Genomic DNA, 21,058 nt, shown 5'->3' on the forward strand with positions numbered 1-21,058 from the left:
CTTCAATTTTAATAACAAAAAATTATTAAACCATGTAAAAAAATAAAGTTTCAATTTAGTATTGTTAAAAACTCATCACATTCAACATTTAATCACTCACTTAGATAGAGATGGGTTTAAAGGAAAATTATCATATAACTATAATCTGGTAAAAGCTGGTATCTCTGAGTATTTACAATGTCCCCTGCAACAGAAAAAACCCCTCTCATTTGGGACTGAGGATTCTGGGACAAGAGAGATATGACTTGGCCCATGTTGACAGCAGTGGGGTAACGTTGTGCATTGTCTTTCCCCCACTTGAGAAGACAAACCATGAGTGAGATAGAGATCTCTTTGCGGTACAAGTCAATGTCTGCATCAATCTGAACAGTGTGCTGTGTTTCTGCAGTCCCCATGACTGTTATTAGTCGTATTCCCCAACTTGCAGGCACGTGCACACATAGGGCTCAACCTGTGCAGTGCACATGCCCTTTATAGTCTTGGATAGAAAATGCCCTTCCAAAACGATCAAAAGTGCCCCCGCGACGCGACACAACCTCCGTCCAGTCCAGCCCTTCAGTAGGCGCGCGATAACACCTCTCTTGAGTATGCGCGCTCAACCCCCCCTCGGCGCTTTACAATACGCGCGCCACAACACAGCTGATCAGAACGCGCGCGACAGCACCGCTATTCAGCACGCGCGCGGCGACAACACCCGCTTTAGGTTCGATCATTTCCATCTTTTTTTCATCTCCGCTACTAGCAGCACACTCCATTTCCGCATTACTGGACATGTAGCGACAACAGACCGCAAAGGATTATGGCCACGCCGGGGCTGATGGGAAATGAAGTTCCAGCTACCTCCCGTTCGCTTCATTCGCCTGAGCAAATTTTCTCAGAAGACCTATAGTTTTACCGAGTCATGCGACTTCGGTAATATCGAAAAAATTTAATATTGCGGTATGACGGTATTTACAATACCGTTACATCCCTAATATATATATATATATATATATATATATATATATATATATATATATATATATATATATATATATATATATATACAAACACAGCACACACACACTTTTATTTTGGATGTGATTAATCGCAATTAATTTTTGCCCAGCACTAGAGACAGAGATATTTTTTATATTTATTTATTTTGTATGTGTGTTTGCTTTGGTGTGTGACTGCTGTCACCATCACTTCCTGACAGAGATCCGGTGTGAAGCCAGTTCCGGACAGTTCAATTTGTCAGGGGAGACTGCTCTGTTCCAAGGAAACACAAAATCCATGATCTGCTTACGTACTGTCGGTGTTTAGACGTAAACAGTGTCCACCAGCAGCAGAGAAAGTCACTTCCTTCAAAATATATTTGGGGAAATGTTAAACATTATAGGGAAGTTGACTGTCGAAATGTGCACAGTTGAGCAACTGGACTAATGCAAACTGGCTCTTGTGTTTTTTGTTTTTTTTGTGTGTGTGATCGATTGGAGGCAGGCGCTTAAGAAAGACTGTAGGTGTGTGATGCTTCTGAACTGTAGACTCTTTGATAATGGGTCGTGGGCATTAGTGGACTGCTCTCGCTTTCTCCAGTTGGCTTGGCTGTTTTATCTCAGAAAACAGGAAACAGGAAGGGAGCAGCCAGCTGCAGGTCAAAGGTCAGCCCAAAAAAGGAGGGAAGCTGACAAAAAGCACAGTATCTAGGCAGGGCTTTGCCTATAGCAGCAGTAAGGAGTGGCCGGCCAACCGAGAGACTAAATGAGGAGGAGGAGATTGAGGAAAGGTCGCAGGTTTTTTTTTTTTTTTTAATGTAGACAGTTCAGAAATGGTAGTGAAGTTAAAAATTGTTGCTGTGTTCATATTTCATGAACCCAATTCTCTGCTATTCAGAAAGTTTGTTTTTTAGAGTAGACGGTGTGTAGATTATGGATACTGAATCTGCCATTCACACATTGTACTTTGGTGCCTTTTACTTAGGTGTTTTTTTGCCACAGTTTAACTAAAATTTAAATATAATCTAGTTAAGCTTTTGATTGTAATAGAAAGATAGTCAAATCACTTTGTTCAGTGGTTCTAAACGTCTTTTTTATTAGAGATGTGCTGATTGCAATTTTCTTGGCTGGTTCCGAGTTCCTATTTTTGTGGTAAGTGTGACAGATTTTTGCAGAATCAGATTTTCTTTCTAAGAACTGGAATTGGAAGCACTTACAAACTAAATAAACCATTATTCCATTTCTATATCATAAAAATGTATACTTTTTTTAATTATTCATTTTAAATTATTTTTAAAAATCACTTTTAAAAGTTTTTCCCAAATTGCAACAACAATAGCGCTATCAGTTCAGAGGCTGTATCTTCTGAAGGATGCATTCGAAGGGTGCTGCATCACTGCACTGCAACAAAATTTTCAGAAAAATCGAAAGCTTTGTCGGTGCCAGTGGTGTAGTGGTTGGTGCATCGACACGTGCACTCCAGTACTCACGGTGACCAGAGTTTGATTCCCGCCTCATGGTAATATGCTGATCCTTTCCCTCTCTCAGCTCCTCATGCTTTCCTGTCCATACTCTCCACTGTCCTATACAATAAAGGTGAAAACCCCTAAAAAATAAGTATAAAAAAAATTTATTTAATTGAAAGCGTCTTCAGATGCAGCCTCTGTTTCCCAGGTAATGAAGGACACAACCGAGATCCAAGATTCATTGCACTCTTATAATGACAGGACATTAAAAAAAGAAAAAGAAAACTATGAATTAGGTTTATTTTACTTGGATATCTAAACACATGTTAAAAAAAAAAAAAAAAAAGAGTATGACATGTCTTACTGAAAAGTGATTTTAAAAGGGAGTCTTTGCCTTGATCCTACGGGCCAGCCTGAACACCCTGTCGGTGACCTACAGACACCTGCAGTTCTCTACAATGCTCACATTTGCAAAGGATGCAGTCTCTGAAACGAGACTAAGCCAATGTGTGTAACAAAAAATATGAGTGTTACGACATGTTATTACACAGGTGTTGTTTGATTGTTTGAATTATAAGTGCACTTTAATTAACAGGATAATGCACTTATTCAACCATGAAAAAGAAGTCCTGAATGTTGGACACTTAACACACTCAACGGCTGCTGCTTTGCTCATGTAGTGGATGGGGCGGAGCTATCAGTTACTCATGTTGGATAACTTTATTTTGGATCGTGAAAGCAAAATTCTCCTATGAGAGTGATTATACTGCCTCCCAAAGGTGAATACGGTTATACTTGTGGCTAGTATTTGGTAATTTAATAGTTTGGTCATTTATTTCACTAATTTGGCAACTGTCAAATGTCATCTGGAAAGTGATTTGAATTTCCACTTAATAAAACATTAGTGTTCCATTTGGGACGACACTACATACATATACTATGCTGTTGAGTGTGTAAGGACATGGTGCATAAATGCATAGTGTATAATGTGCCATTTGCATTTGGGGTGAGCTTGTGTGTCTCTGAATAGGTTGTGAGAGTCCATATGACATCATGGTCCAAAACAATATGGACTGGCTAGAATCAGACAGGTGAGTGTCTGGTCAACGGTAAGGTCGATCATGCAAAAATAAATAAATAAATACAGCGTACGATTCCAGTCCTTGGTCTCTATTTTTTATTTAATGTTAATATTGCTATTTTTTGAAATATGTACTAAATATTTTGTTAGCCAAGAAACATTATACATATTTACACTTAGAATTCTGCAGTTCTGAGTAGTTTTCGCTAGGCTTTCTTTCTTTATTTATTTTTGTTTGTTTGTTCATTGATTCATTCAACACATTATAGCAACACTTATTTTATTTTTGAATTGTTGTTGTCATTAATGTCATTAATTATTAATTTATTTAGGATTTCCAAGGTCTTTTGGTATAGCAGAGAATCTAATAGCTGTACACAAATGCTCTGTGTTATCCGTATGTTTGGACATCCTTGAAAATTTTCATGCAGTACGTGTTCATTTTCTCTTTCTAATGTGAACTAGCCCATTGAAAGTCACCATCAGTAGGCATTAGAACCACTTTTGATTGTGATTGTTTGTCAGCTTGAGGGCTTGAGTTATTGTTCTGAAAAGTGCCTCTTCTCTGACTCTGGGATTAACTGAGTGTTGTTCTCAGTTCCGCAGCTTTACTGAGTGATTGAGCGAGTCCTCCTGCATGAGCCAGAGCTTTCTCTGCATCTGTGCCCTACTTAGTTTGAATCTCTTACCGAAAGCTTCTTGTGTCCCTCATGGTCTGAATCTACATAAATATACAGAGGCTAGTGTGTGCTGGCCTGGGTTATCTTTTTCCTGATGCGTTTTTCCACTTTGCATAACGCTTTCAAACATGGCCATGTTAGCAAACATTTAGGTTAAAACCAGTGGTCTTTGTTGCACCAAGGGGCTACAGACTTACCACGCAGCAATATCACTTAACCTCTCTTACATGCTCTAGAGGAAGCAAGGCACAGCTGGCTTACCCAGAAGGCAAATTGGCACCATTTTGCCACAACCAACTACTGTTCTTAGAGCCTCAGATAATAGAAGAATGTAAACTCAAGCAACAATGAGGACATTGGGATTTAAAGATATTGTTTTTGTGAATTGTGCAGTATTGGGTAAGTTACTTAAGGTAATAAATTACAGATTACTGACTACTACTGGAAACTTTTTTACTTCAAAGTTATTTTTAAACACAATATACCAATAAAAATACAAAATAAACTGCAGCTTTATTATCAGTCATTTTTATATTCACTGAACAAAAACGTTACAATGGGTTTATCAGAGCAGATTGACATATTCAAAAGACTTAGAGTTTGCCCACCTTAAAATTCTCTCATCATTGACTTGTTGCAAACCTTTTTGTTTTTTTTATTTATTTATTTACACTTATATAGTGGTTTGACATGGCTGTTCAGACTGACACCGACATAAAAAACTGTGTGTTAATTTGTTTCTTTTTATGACAGTGGTAAATAACTGAACAATTATTTGAACTGTACAACCATACAAGCTAAAAATGAACATTTATTTTTATATCTTTATCCACAAGTATGCAGCTTTTGTCACTGCAGAGTATCCTAATGGGATTCTGGAAGAACATTTTTAGTACCCTACTAGTACATTGATATTAGTACACTTACTAAATAAAGTATACTTTTATACTTGACCTTTACTTAAATATACTTTATTTCTCAGTCTTGCACAGCCAGGTTTAGTGTTGCAGTTTTGCAGCCGATACAGAGTACTGATTCCTTGTCATGTTGATCGGCCGATACTGAGTACCAATTCTAATGCTTCAAGCTTTATAATGCATTAAGCTCATTTTCCCTGCAAGTATAAACCTTAATGCTGCGTTCACACCAGACGCGAAACACGTGCAAGCGCGAGTGATTTACATGTTAAGTCAATGCAAACGTGCCAATAGACATCCTGCGGTGTGATACGCACGAATGGCGCGAATTGTGCAAATGACGCGGCGCAAATTGAGCGTTTTGCGCGTTTGACGCGCTTAACGCGAGTTTTTCTCGAATCACTCGAGTTCGAAAATCTCAACTTTAGCGGACATTCGCGCCGCGTTAACCAATCAGGAGCTTGCTCTTGTGGGAACGTGATGGTGACGTATCGCCTGTTGTTGGTGTTCTGGGGGAAATCCTCCAGCCTTCACCGACAACAGTTCATCAAACTGGGCTTAGTCAGAAGCACCGCTGAAAGCTTCCGTCATCCAGGTTCAGTTTCTGGAGGAGTTTATGAGCTCACAGAGCTGGATGCACCTCTGAAATTATGTAGTGGACTCAGACACAACCCTAAACGTATTGACGCTGTTTTTCAGCCTTCATAAAGCACATAAACACTGTTATTTTCTTCATAAAATCCATGTTAGCTGTTTAGCTATGAAGCTAGAGTCACCGGGCAGACAGAAGCCCTGCCCTACACGCGAATCCACGTCTGTTCTGAAGAGAATTTGACACGCGAATGAAGCTGATTTGACGGGCGAATGAAGCTGGGTTTGACGCACGAATAAAGCGAGTAAACTCAAATGTTCACGTGGCTATTAACGCGCAAATAGCGCGATTTATCCGCGCGTTCCGCGTCTGGTGTGAACAGCATTAGAGAAGATTTTGCCTTACCTAAGAGAATAAATTAAGGATGCTGCATATAATCTTTTAAACACGTCTTTTATAACCATTTAGGTGTGAATGTGTCATGGTCAGAAGCAGCTTTACTGAAAATAATTCCTCCATTCCTTCAACTTAGTCCCTTATTTATCAGGGGTCGCCACAGCGGAATGAATTGCCACAGAAAATAATAAAACAGACATATAAATTGGTAAGAAATATTACAAACAATGCAATTCGGAAACACTGCAAATGATGAAAGAAGAATTCAACATGTCTCAATCAAGAACAAGTTTGCAGCGCATATTTGATGCGTAAGAAGCTAAATTGCACACCTATAAATCCATTACTTCTTTACCTAAAGGAAATAGGCCTAAAAACTGTTTACTGCAATAAGTATCTTACGCGAAGTTGTATTATTAAATATTTATGTTAAAAAATAAATTAAGTTCTATTTATCTAATAATTTCAGGCAGCTTTTAGTGAATTTGCTGTCAAAAACACAGAACTTTCAGTTGTTTTATGTAAAAAGGCCTAAATGCATGCAAGACCATTCAAATATTTTAGCTCGTTAACTATTATCGTTAACTATTTAACTATTGACAGCAGAATACTCAATGAGAGAGAAGGATTTGTACTCGCAATATCTTTACTGCTTGATTCAATTAACCTAAGAAATATAATGCTTAAAAGATCACTGTGCCTCTCGCAATCTAGTCTCTTGCTCATTCACTCTCGTTGCCAGGATTTTCAGGTATTTTAACTAATTTCAAGCCTCCACCTCCATTTACCTGTGTTGTGGCTGCTGTAGCCTATGCATAATATACTGCTATTGCACTAATGGTTAGGTCTAAACTGCATTTTGTTGTCTTGTACTTGTACATGTGTAATTGTAATTTGAATCTAATCTAATATTAAATTTGTATTTTAATGTCCATGAAGCTGAAATCCAGCTCAGTAGTCATATTATAACCTTTTCTTAAGCACTAATCCAAAAAGCCTTTCACAAAGGAGCCACTGCTTACATGCAACTTTTTTTTTAGCTCAAGCTATTTTTTTCTTTTGCTTGCTCTCATTTCTTGTAATTTACACTCCACTCTAGCTCTTTTTTTTTTTTTTTGGTAACACTACTTTTCTCACTCTGTTCTTTTTTTTCTCTCTCTCTCTCGTAGTGTGAGTTAGGATTCAGTGTTTTTTGAGGCAGCTGCGGTGCTGCCACACTCAGACTCTCTCTTGTGCATGTCAATTCCCCAGGCTGAAGCGCTTGTACAATCCCCCACTGTGCTGCCCTCTAAATCATGGCTTTCTTTCCACTTCCTCCCCCTGCCGTGCACTGCGACCCTCCCTGCTCTCGCCTGCCTGCCTGCCTTGGGCTCATGTGCCCAGAGTCACTGGAATCAGAAAAATGCAGCAGGCATTTAGAGCGTTCACCTCAGTCCTTTCTAATACGGCGCCTCTGGACACATACACAATCTGCTGACATGTTCAATCATTTTGGAAAAATAAAATGTGTTACTGCTCTTGATTAGATGCCCTGTTCATATTTAACAAATTGCATCAAATAATGTTACCCCATAACACACGGTTTAAGCCTAATGCCATACAGTAAGTTTCTAGTAGCAAGCTCTTTGTCTGTTCACATTTGCTATACCACTTGAGCCCCATTTACACTAATACATTTTAGTGTAATATTCATTATACCACTGAAAATGCGCACACTGCAGCCTATTTGGACGTCTGAGCTCCAGGCAGTCAGCGGGTACTTTGAACACAATACCCCAGGTGAGAGCAGTGCGCGTCAGCAAGTTCATCAAGAAACTTCAGCTAGATTACTATACTATCACTATAGTTTTTAAACATGATATTTAATTAATCTCTTCTCTATCTAACAACTATTTGAAAAACTGGGGTATTAGACGCAAATAAGGAGTAAGGACTGGTGAGAGTGTTATGGAATTTAATAATGCACGCCATTTGGAAAGAAAAAAAACTTTCAAGTTTCACAATGTTTGTGTGTTTGTGTGTGTGTGCGTGCATGCGTGCGGTCCTTTACTGACAGCGTGTGTGGATCTTGTTTACTGATCGCAGTGTTTACTTCAATAATGCCACTAATATATGCATATATTAATTAGTAAACACAAGTACATCTTATTAAACAATTTATTTTCATCACCAATTATCATAGTAGAACAGTTTCTCAAGCAGTTTCTGATGAATTTTGGAAACAGGAAATGAGCCCCTGGTCTCATGCGCCACCTGGCTTGAGAAACCCGTCTTATTATTTGGGTAGCACACATATTCTGAATGCCTTCGGTAGAATTCACATCATCTATTTTAATCTAGATTAATTGCGAGAATAATCTAGATTAAAAAATTTCATCTATGCCCACCTATAATTTTAATTTATGTAACCACGTACACAGATTCTGCACATTTGACTGATTACTTTCCTTTATTTTCTTATATTGTATAAACAATTCTTATATTATATTCAGCAAAACAGACAGGATATGTTTAATATTTTTCAATGAAAATGAATAAATATGCATACAGTGAAGATGACAATCATATAAATATGTAGCTACATGACGCCTCAACATTTTGGTGTCTGTTAAGTTGTTAATATCAAACTGAAAATAAACCGTTCCTTATATCATGTTTTAATTTTGCTGTTAAGATAGTGAAACAATGTAACCAGGATGATGTAAATGACGTTATAAAGTACACTGTTCCCTTTGAAGATTTACCCGACGTGTCCTCGGGAGTTTGTTTTCCATATAAAACTTGCAACGTCTGAACTTAAGAAAAGGACGCAAGACTGAACTTTGTGTCCTTAATATTAAGGAAAAAGCCCCAATCAGGTAGGCAAATGTCTGCAGCCACTCCTCCATTTTTAGATGTCTTCGTTTTTCCCCATCCACACTGACACGGAGCAGCAACGGTTTAAAATGAACTTGGCCTCTTCAGCGTTTTTTAAAACGGTCTGTTTTCAGGGTTCAAAAACTTCTGGATAGTGTGAACGGAAGGCATAACCATAGCAAAACTTATGCATTTTTAAAACTATATTGTATTAGTGTAAACGGCCTTAACAAATCAGACGTAAAAATCACAGGCATTCAGAAGAAAATATGTGTTATCATCAATCGTGCATGCCACATTTACAACATAATTGACAGGTTTAAAATATAATTGATAAGCAATTTTTTCAACATGATTAAGTTCTGTTTTTACAGTTCCCCAATAATGAAAATTCTGTCATCATTTGCTCACCCTCCATTTGTTCTCACTTTTGTTTTTTTTCTGTTGAAGACAAAAGAAGATATTTCAATGTATATTGAAAAACGGGTAGTCATTGACTTCTATTGTTGTTGTTTCCCCACTATGCAAGTTGATGTCTTTGCATTTGGAACCACCTGAGGGTGCATTTTTTTATTATTATTATTATTATTAGAATGTTTTTTTAAGCTTTATGTTGTTATCAATCAGTCTCTAAGGTAAATTATCTATGACACAGGACATAGTATAAAAGTATTTTCAAACTCGCATAAACATTAAATAAAGCACATGATTAGTTCCTGATATTTATCATTGTCTTTGTGTTTATGGTGTAGTTTTAATCATGTTGTAACAAAAACAAAAATGTTTACAAAAGTCCAGTCTTCGGTTGCTGGTTGCACATCACAGTTAAGGCTAGTTTGGCCAAATATAATTTTTATTTTTAATGCATTTTGCTGTGATGTTGGTTTATGAAGTGGTGGACATTAATTTTACAGATTTACAAAGCCTTGATTTTTTTTTTTTTTTTTTTTTTTTTTAAGTTTTTTTTTTTTGTTGTTGAACACAAAAGAAGATGTTTTGAAAAATGTTGGAAAATTAGCTGTTTACTGACATCCAAAGCAGCAAAATTATACCATGGAAGGCAATATACATTCTAACATTCTTTTGTAAATTTATCATCTTTAGAGAAGTAAAATGCTAATAAAAATGCTCATAATTTAGAGAAAGTGGAGCACTAACAAATAATGACAGTGTTGTCATTTTTAGGTGAACTATACCTTTAGGGTAAAAAAAAAAGATCATCTGCTGGTGTAGACTCTAATAATGTTGTAATTATAGTTCTTAGTGTAAACAGACATTATTTTCCAAATATTCTCTTTTCTTGTCTTTCAGACGGAACTTAACAAAGTTGTCGCTGATTTTCAGTCACATGCTCGCTGAGCTCAAAGCCATCTTTCCTAATGGTCTGTTTCAAGGGGACAACTTCAGAATCACCAAAGCGGATGCCGCAGAGTTCTGGAGAAGATCGTTCGGGGACAAGTGAGATGCTTCATGTGCTCTTAGTACCCGTAAAAGATTAACATGTTCTATGAAAAAACAAAACAAAAGCAAGATGGACTTTGTCATGCTTTAGAAAACTGTTTCCAATAAGCTGAATTTCTCTGAATTTCAGGACCATTGTGCCTTGGAAGGTGTTCCGTCAGGCCCTGCATGAGTTTCACCCCATCAGCTCAGGCCTGGAGGCCATGGCACTGAAATCCACCATCGACCTCACATGCAACGACTACATCTCCGTTTTTGAGTTTGACATCTTCACCAGGCTATTCCAGGTGCGTCACTCAGTCACTCCATCACTTCCTCCAAGCACAGACTAGCTCCATTGTCTGTGCGCTTGCTCTGACAATGATTATTGTTGTGTGGCTGTGGCTACGGAGGCGCCGTTGAGTGCTGATGCTTCAGTTCTCATGGCTGAATGGAGGCCTCTTATCGCCTTTTGTTGCTCAAACAGGCTTGTCTGCACTCCTCCGAGCACATGATTTCCTGTGAGTAGGGGGCGAGAGATGATTTTAAAAAGTGCCTCTGCTTTACATGAGAGATCTGTTTGACCTATTTTAATGACAACTGCTGCTAACCTCTGTGGGATTTTTTTTAGCTCTAATTATGTACTCTTTGAGAACAACGCAGAACAGAGATGTTTGAGGTTTTTCTTTTCTTTTACTCGAGTTGTGTTTACTCATAGGTTTTATATTCGCACCACATAATTAGTGGTGACTACTAGAGCAGAAATTGCAATTAGTATAGCTCATACTTAAGGTTTGATCAAATTCTTGTTTGAAGTATTTAACTATGTGGGTCGATGGAATTAATAATTCTTGAGTTTTGTCAAGCACTGCACAACCTGTTAAACTAGTCTGAATACACTATCAATCAAAAGTTGAAGTCTCTTATTCTCACCAATTTTTTTTTTTAAAACAGTATATATAATTTTAAATGACTCAAATCCATAACACTTTCAGAGATGAAATTCACATTCAAGCAAATCTTGATACTACAAAACTGTTACCATGAGTTGTAGGGTTGTCACGATACTGGAATTCAATACCAGTCAGTACTGGAATTTTAAAAATGGCAATTTCCCGCTAACATTTAAGCACTACTGAGCACGTTCTTAAATAGCACTGATTTGCCGTTGTGTTCATGCGCTTAACAGAAATAACTGTGATTGGCCATGAAGGTCATCGATTCACCGAACTCACCTGTTTACTGAGTGTAATCACAGATACAGGGACACAGGAGCATTTCAGTCATGTCAATCAGCTGGTTTGTCTATAAGCTTGACATATGAGCGGTCCACTGATGAATCGCGGCTTTACAATGCTACAGTGCCCCTGTATCTGTGGTTACATGCAGTAAACAGTGGTGAGTTTAATTAACCGATGACATTGACGGCTAATCACAGTCATTTCTCTTGAGCATGTGAACACAATGGCAAATCAGCTCTGTTTAAGAACTCGCTTGACAATGCTTAAATGTTTGTGGAAAATGGATGTTGTTAATTTTAGTACTGATTGGTAGAGTTGTGCGATTAATCAAAATCGAATCACAATCACAATTTGAAACGTGACTAGCTAATAGAAATATGTATAAGTATTATTTGATTTCCCCAACAAGTGAAAATGCGTGACTGCCATGTGTGTGTGTGTAATAGTCTTACTAGCCAATTTAGTGAGGACACTTGTTCTGCCCAATCAGAATTGCGCAGAGGGACTATGCGCAAAGGAACACACAGGAAAGCACGGACGAGTGGTATGATGATATTTGCTGCTTCAGAAGCATTAATAGACGAATTAATATCAACTAATATAATATATAACATAATATAACAGCACATCGGTAATATGTGAATGTTTTGGTTTCAAAGTCACAGACACCGAACAAAAACAGGTCATTTGTAAGAATTGTTGTTCCAGCACAAGGATATACAATAACCAGCATCTAAAAAAGCACCACAGGCAGCTTTATGAAGGGTGTCTTGCTAAAAAGTCAACTGAAAGAATTGCCAGTGACACTCAATCTAATAGCAAGCAAACACAAGAGTACAATTTCAGAGATGTTCGGTATTTTATAATTATATATATATTTTTTTTTATAACAAGCTACACTATCTCCCTAATTTGAGTTAAACTTGTTTGTAGAAAGGTACGGTCATTTTATTTGTGCTTACTGTTTGCTCTGGAGAAAAATGAGTCTTATTTCTGAATATTTAAAAACAAATTTGAAATAAAAAAAATTGGAGTAGGTTAATATCTTTTAAGTTCCTTTTTTTATCTAACTTTTTTTAGTTATAATACAGATTATTGAACTAAAGCTTGACTACAGAGTTAAATCGCAAATCAAATCGAAATGGCAACACCTGTCATAAAAGCATCATTGCAAAATCAATTGCACAGTTCTACCATTTGGTATTGAATTCCAGTATCGTGACAACCCAAATGAGCTGTTCAAGTGATTAAAGACCACAATGCTGCACATTTATTATCATTCTCTCAAATTTGATAATAGTGCTATGTAATTTCACATTTCCAGACATTGTTAGATTTAATAATTTAAAAAAACAAACATCTTGGCTAACTGGCAGCTGTTAATAAATTCATCAAACTGTTAACACCATTTTTGTGGCTGAATAATAGACAAGCACATTTCCATTCATATCTTTGTTCAGCTGTATTGATTCGTGCTGTTGAATTTATTTTTACTTGTTCTTTAATTTTACTGACTACTTATTTGACTTTATTTAGGTTAGCCTAAAGTTTTTGCCCCTTTTTTTGTAACGGTGGATAGGAAAAATGATCTGTTACACAAACATAATATCTAATTATCTACCATAGTTTTTTTTTCTCAAATAAGATCCTCTTTCTGTAAATAAAAACAAACAAACATTACAATATATCAACTTGCTTACTAGGGTTGCTCATGTTAGGCGTTAACCCAAAAAGAGCGTTTTAACTGATTAATGGTAAGCTAAATGATTAAAAAATATAATTAAAAATTTTTTTAAGTTGGCTGCATAAATGTGTAACACACATTTGTTAACTCGCAGGGCGGTAACATGTGTAACCAACCACACATGCTGACAGATGTATTTTGTCAAAGAAGCAAATTGAAAGCAGAATATTGCTGATCACAGTTTGACACAGACAAGTTGATGCCAAACCAGCGCTGACGATCTCACTCTTGGATCCGCATCATAAACGCTTACGTTTAGTTGACAATTGGAGAAAGAAGTCACAAAAAAAACTTTCTGAAATGTGCTCTGCTTTGGAAACAAGCCGGCCACAAGTCAGAGAGTCAGGATTTTCCCTCCATCAGAGCATACTTCAGCCTCACTTATAAACACAACAAATAGGCTATTGTTGTGGTGATTTAGTGTACAACCAGCAAACCAACATTTTTTCTATTTGGAAAATTACAGTTATTAATGGTTCTTATAAAATGTCTATTTTTAAAATGGCTTGCATAGCCTAACAAAGTCAATGATTACTTGATTTTTGCATATTGATAACACCACACCAAACTGAGACTTTCGGTTTATAGCTTATAAAACATGTATGCAAATTAATGTAATATAACAAAATTGTTATGCTATAGTAGCCTATATTTAACAAAAAGTCAATATGCAACTTGTCATTGTCTTTAATCACATGCAGCTTGCATATAAACCGCAAGTGAGTTGGAGAAAATGAAAGCACATAAGCTCTAAGGTAAAACCAGACGCTCAAGACATAATCTTTAAACTAATGACTTTTATTAAAAATGTTGACAGAGGTTTGTGATATAAGTATTACAGGAGAGCAAAATCGATTTGAGGGAAGTCTGCTATTTTTATTTGACAGAAGAAAAAACATGATTGGAAAAAACAGCCTATGGCGGTTCTAGGGCAGGACTATTTTATTCTTTTTTTAGTTTTTTCTAAGCTGTTGGAAATACTGCAGGCACGTGTAGATGTTCTGCTGCTGTTCGCATATTAAAGTAAATCAATATTTCTAAAATACTATATTTAATGTGTTAGAAACAAAATAGATACAATTTTTTTTTAATAAATAATAATTTAATATTAATCTGACCAGTTAAAGGTTAATATTCGGTTAACGAGTGGTGGTTGTCGGTTTGCAAAATTAACCGAAATAAAAATCTCTGTTGCTTTTGATGTATTGCTAATCACAATATAACCTTTAATAAACCCTGCATTTCAAAATATCATATCACCTGAATCTTGCAGATATACATCCCTACTGAAAACAACTCTCAATACCAGATAATCTAGGCAAAACAAAAGAACCAACCAAGATCCTGGAGAACTATATTTTCTCCAATTGTATGAATTGAAAATAGATTAGCTTAACTCATGTAGCGTGAGCCCAGTTTTACTGTCACTTTCGATCAATTTAATATGTCTGAGTCTTTTTTTAAATAAAAGTATTATTTTCTTTCAATAAAAAGTCTTACTGACCCCAAACTTCAAGTGGTAGTGAACCCTAACATCCTGGTGATGAGTTTTGCCGCTCACGTTGTTTTTAGAAAATCTAGCCATGCTGAATTTTCCATGGAACGGTTGACTGTTGTGATTCTAATATGAATCTATAATATAGCAGCTGTTGAACGCATCCTCTGACGGCCGCTTGGCAGCACAACACTATGTAATGAGCTCATTATTCAGAGTCCTCCAGCACACACACACACATCCGTCCTCTCTCTTCTCAACAGACCATAATCATATCTGTCCTTTAATTAGCCCTTACTTCACATCAGAGCTAATTCGGGAAAATACAGACTCGAGTTCGTTTTTTTTTTACAGCCGATGCAGCCTTAATCAAATCTGCCCTTTTTGATGCATGCAGTAACTGAGCTAACATTGACAGCACGTCATAATTCACGTCGGTATGTTGGTCTGTTCAACCGCTCAAAGCAGCCGTGGCACGACTGGCTCTGTTCCTGCTGCAGTATACCGTACTTCAGCTTCATTCATCCAGCCCAGCAGCCAGAAATAGACTGGCTGTTTACTGAGAGCCCACAAAGCTCTTTGACGAAGCTCCATGAAGCAAGGTCACGCTTCTCATCAGCATCTGAATGAAGTCGCCCCGCTGGAGAGAGAGCTGGTCGTAAGGTTATTTTCGTGAATGAAGGCTAAAACTATTGGTCTGAAAATATGTATATATTTTCTAATTGAAATAAAATAAAATATTGCAATGATTAATGTGAAATTGCAACTAAATGAAACTAACAGCACTTGCTTAACATCTGACTGAAGTCATGTATATATATATATAATTATCAGAAATTTTGGTGCCAAAATCGGACATGCAGCTGTTAGAAATGGCTGTAGATGGAGCTTTCTACATCCAGACACATCAGTTAAGGGCATGTTTATATAGGAAAACATTGATTGAGTTCAGGACTGGTCAATGTAATAAGTCTCATTCTGTATATACTGATAATGATATAGATCACAATATTGTATGAATAGCAACTCCATTTCATGAACGACAACAGTTCAACAAAATGCTGTTCGTTTTGCATGGATGCTATGAAATGATATAAATAGAAGAGATTAAATAGAGATGATCAAGACCTTGAGTATGGTGAGGATGAATGAATGACAGCTTCTAAAAGTGTCTGAGAGACATCCATTTTTTTTGCCAACTAGCCTGCTTTGTGTTTTATTTGCTAATGTAAGCTATTTTTAAAGACAAATATAATAAATATAAAACTATACATTATTTATATTATTTTATACTATATGTCTGAGAAGCTTTTTAAGTAAATGGACAATGTAAAGATATTGAAGTTTCTCAGTGTTTGCTCTGTGCTACTTGCAGTACACCAAAATATTTGAATTGATTATATTTTTATTTGCATTTTGCACATAGCATGTTACGATAGCATGGAGAATGTTTTTGTTCACTTTATTTAAATTTTTACACACATCAAAGTTTTTATCAATGTTTTGCACTGTACATTTTACACTAGCTACATTATTTGTATCTAAATACCAAATATCAGAAATGACAATAGATCATTAAGATTTCATTAATGTCAATTTTAAATTTATTGGCTTAAGGCACTTAATTGACAGATTTCATGCATTTGTTTTTCTTTGGCATAGTCCCTGATTGATCAGGTATCACCATAGTGCAATGAACCACCACTTATTTGACATATTTATATATTTTTAACTTCAGGTGGTTTGTGTAATGTGTTTTATGTTTGGTAAAATAATTTCTAATCGCATCCTTTGTGATTTTCAACTAATTACACTATTATGTCCCTATAGGTGAATTTAGAGGTTTTTGCACAAAAAAAGCGCAAGTGGATTTAGCTGGTTTTGACAAAATAGGAAAATGCACCTTCTTAAAAACCAAAGAATTGTCTAAATTGACATTTTTGGAAAAAATGAAAACTATTTTATTTACCAGCTAATAACCTTTTCATTATCTATAAAGTGACACTGCTGACCTAATTATAGGAGCCTGATAGAAAATGCTCACATATATATTGCTAAAAAGAAAAGAAAATGTCAACATTGTACTTTCTAGATTGCAACTTTCTTATGATGCTGTTTTTCGTGTTTCTGTCTGCATGCCTGTAATGTTGTGTAATATTGCACTCATATAAATTATAAAAATGTATCACCACAAACAATGTATTTTGACACACAATAACAAAAACGATAGAATAGGGCTGCACGATATATCGTTTCTGTATCGATATCGCAATTTGAACATTCCCATTAGTCACATTGAGTATGGATTTATACATTTTGCTAGTGTTTTTTAAGGCCTATGACTAAGTGTGGGTTTTTTTAAAACATTCAGCCATTAAAAATTGTACAATTTGTAACTTTGACAAATGAATAATTAATAATTTAATTGAATCAAGTGAAGGTATTATTTTACGTTTGATTACAGATAGACTCCACTGAAGCTATAACACACTGTTTATTTAATTGATATTGTTTTCTTAATTAAATTGATCTAACTCCCGTACAGAATTATCCCTATCAATCAAAAATTATTAATTCTTTGCAAATAGTTATTCAACAAATCTAGTGAAATTGTATTCCTATCTCAATGTATATCGCAGAATAAAAAAAAAATTGCATTGTTCGCTTTTTCCAATATCGTGCAGCCCTAATAGATAATACTATGAAATAAATGACTTTTTATAGTGGCCATGCTATATTTAATGTCATATTGCATAGATGATTTCATCTGCAAATGCCAAAAATGTAAAGTAGAATTTTTATTATACCTTGTATTACCTTTTAAAATAGAAGGGTTTTCATGATGTATTCTTTTACATTTGTATGGACTTGAGCTCAATGTTAGTTCAAACAATTACTCTAATTTTTAGCACTCTGCAAACATTTTCTTAATTAGACAAAAATTGCAACTAAATGTATAAAAACTAAATAGAAATGTGTTCACAGCATCTGAACTCAACTTCAAAAACCATCAAGTAAACTAAACTGAAACTACTTACGTACACTCAAATATAAAAATACATTAACCTTAGCCATACACTCACTTTCTTTACTATTTGGATTTGTCAGCGTTTGGACTCTTGTGAGAAGAATACCTCAGTACGATAAACCGGTTTTGTTTTTGTGTGTTTGCTCAGCGCACACAAGCATGATTAGGCATCATGGGTTGTGTTATTTAATGCTGAGCATCTCTGTTAAAGATGTAATATTATATGTAACCTGAGAGGAGAAGGTTGTCATATCCCTTGTGAATTGGTTGACCCTTATTTGCTTTTCATATATTTGTTTGACATATGAGAGTCAAGCTAATGATGCGCTACGCATTTAGAAAATGTGTTAATGCAGCCCACATTGAGGTGTCAGAGACCACTTTTCCACAGAAACCTATTGTAACCTGTTCACATACAATTCATGACCTTTGATTAACTTCTTTTACATGTATCATTGATAGTCGTTTAGAAAGTTAGTAGAACATTTAATTAAAATTCTATTTTAAATTAATATTATTGGTAGGATTTTTATAAGGTTATGTAATTCTGAAAAATAACAGGAATAATTTACATTTTAAGATACATTAAATATGCCATAGAATGAAAATCTGCATATACCTAGGCATAGCTGAATAATTAAAGGTCCATACATAAAAAAATAATGAGGACTAAAGACTTATGCCCGATTCACACGGTGCTTTAGCATGAACGCTTAACAAAAGGCGTGTCTGAGACTGGGGCTGACGTGATCATCATAGCAGCGTCAGCCAATTAAATTAGTCTGCAATCAGCTATTGTCTGAACTGGGGTATTTGCATAAAGCGATCTGATTGGCTGTCGCTTCTGTTGGTGCTTAAAGTTGAAAAATTCCCACTGAAGCGGTGCTGACGGATCCTAAATGCAGTTCGGCAATGCCTGACGTCATCCATTCAAAGAATAAGAAGCATTAACTCTGGCGCCACATGTGAATGGGCCATTAAATAAAAAAAATTTTCACACTTTACTTTCTTTTAATAGTCATATAAAATTAATAACATAATAATAATATTAAATGCATCATTGTCATTTAACCACACCTATTTGGGTATTTTTTCTTTTCCAAATAAATACAATTAGTAAACGATGTACTTTTTTTTTTGCTTTTTAAGTGTAAATTGCAGTAATATTTCACAGCATTTCTGTTTTACTTTAGTTACTGATCAAATAGTATTTACTGATTAAAAAAAAAGTAAATTTCAAAATGTAAAAGTTTAATTTGTTCTCAGTGATTCTCAGTTAAGATGATAAACTGGCTTTCATAGAGATGGTGAACACGGGTCCCATTTTTATGTGCCAGGAAGTGAATTTTTGACATCTTGTGACAGACAAATTTGCCTATGTGGGCAAGCTGTCGATTGGTGTCAGGGCTTGCTTTCAAACCTCTTTTTGAAAAAAGGAACCAGCCTAATTCTTAGAATTGTATTTCAGGGAGCGGAAATGCCCGTTTTGCCTGAGGTCGATGCCATGAACACAGTCTCTAAAAGAAAATAATTTCTGCACTCTGACATTCTGTAATGTCATCTGTATTGATGAGCTGGGACAGTGCTGCAAAATTAGTTGGAAGAGCTTTAGGAAAGGAAGCTAGATTTACATGTGTTTTACATTTGTCAGTATAATGTTTCCGCCTGTGTTTGGTTCAGTTGTGAGGTGCGGATCAACACCGCCATCTTGGCACTGAACTAAAAACCTTCTTTCATGATTAGACTGACACTGGACTGATGTTTATATACAGATATGCGAGTTAATTTGTTTGGCTGCTGTCACTGCTGAACAGAGTGACTTACTACTTCATTTCATCCCGGTATCTCTTCTCACATTACAAAAGAGAATAGAGAGTATCTTTGCTGTCTGATGTTTGCAATGCACTTATGAAATTCATATTATGTATTCGTTATTCACAGAAACATAGTTTGTAAATGTGGTTTGAGAAGAAGAAAAAATCGGTAAAAATGATTTTCATTCATTTATTTATTTCTTCATTTTCATGTAGCCATGGTCGTCATTGTTGAGAAACTGGAACAGCCTGGCAGTGACTCATCCCGGGTACATGGCTTTTCTAACCTATGATGAAGTCAAAGCTCGTCTACAAAAATTCATCCACAAGCCTGGCAGGTAATACAAACACTTCATTTCATTTTATCCCTGCACACATTCCTGTTAAAGGAGTAGTTCACAAAAATAAAAATCAGTTTATATAATGATTTAGATAATGACTCTGGTCATTCCAAAACCGAAATTATCATTTTTATTTTTATTTATTTACTTTATTTTATTATTTTATTTCTTTACTTATTATTTTATATATAATTTTTTATTTAATTCATTTTGTTTTAAACTTAATTTAGATTAAAGTTATTTAATTTTTTTTTCAATTTGTAAAAAATATTTTATTGTCATTTTGCATTGTATTACATTTATCTAAATACGTTTATAAATAACAAAAAGTTGTACAAGTCTTTTAGCTAAAGCTAATTGCTAAAAGTTTTTTGGAGGATGAGCCATTTATTTAATCACAGCATGCATCTTATTGTCTTGGCTCTTCAGTGTTTTTCATTCAAGCATGTTCATCATCCTTGTCACAGCAGCATTATCTGTGATTCTTACACAAACAGAGACAGGAGTTTCATGGGACAATGCACTGTCAGTCGCTTGAATCCCCCCTCTGAGAGTCCTAAAGGACAGCTTGGTACCCTCCTATCAATAGATGTATTGTAAAAGCACCATTATGTCACACACTCTCTCTCTGATTGCAAAGAAAAGCAATCATATGACCACTTCTAATACATTGAGAAGCATTTCTCAGCGATGGCTGGATTTGACACTGCTAGATTGTCTTGTATTCTCTGTTCATGTCGTAAGTGTGTTGTAATGTCATGTTTTGCTCCTTGTTACAGCTATATCTTCAGACTGAGCTGTACGAGGCTCGGACAGTGGGCTATCGGTTACGTCACGGCTGATGGAAACATCTTGCAGACCATTCCTCATAACAAACCCCTCTTCCAGGCCCTCATCGATGGCTTTAGAGAAGGATTGTAAGTTGACACTGTCTAAAGCTCACACATCCATTCAAACATGTAGATGTGTAATAAAGCTTAGGTCACACTT

At 35.8% G+C, this 21,058-nt stretch overlaps 1 protein-coding gene across 2 annotated transcripts in view; it reads left to right on the forward strand.

Annotated features, from left to right (window-relative positions):
* cbl (Cbl proto-oncogene, E3 ubiquitin protein ligase) overlaps positions 1 to 21,058 on the forward strand; it is a 57,172-nt gene that overhangs the window by 25,328 nt on the left and 10,786 nt on the right. For both annotated transcript variants that reach the window (XM_005157579.6, NM_001007330.1), the window contains 4 exon segments: positions 10,277 to 10,423; positions 10,557 to 10,713; positions 19,944 to 20,065; positions 20,848 to 20,985. In XM_005157579.6, the coding sequence (XP_005157636.1) occupies positions 10,277 to 10,423; positions 10,557 to 10,713; positions 19,944 to 20,065; positions 20,848 to 20,985 (564 nt within the window).

This window comes from Danio rerio, chromosome 15 (assembly GCF_049306965.1).
Source record: "Danio rerio strain Tuebingen ecotype United States chromosome 15, GRCz12tu, whole genome shotgun sequence".
Taxonomy (NCBI): domain Eukaryota; kingdom Metazoa; phylum Chordata; class Actinopteri; order Cypriniformes; family Danionidae; genus Danio; species Danio rerio.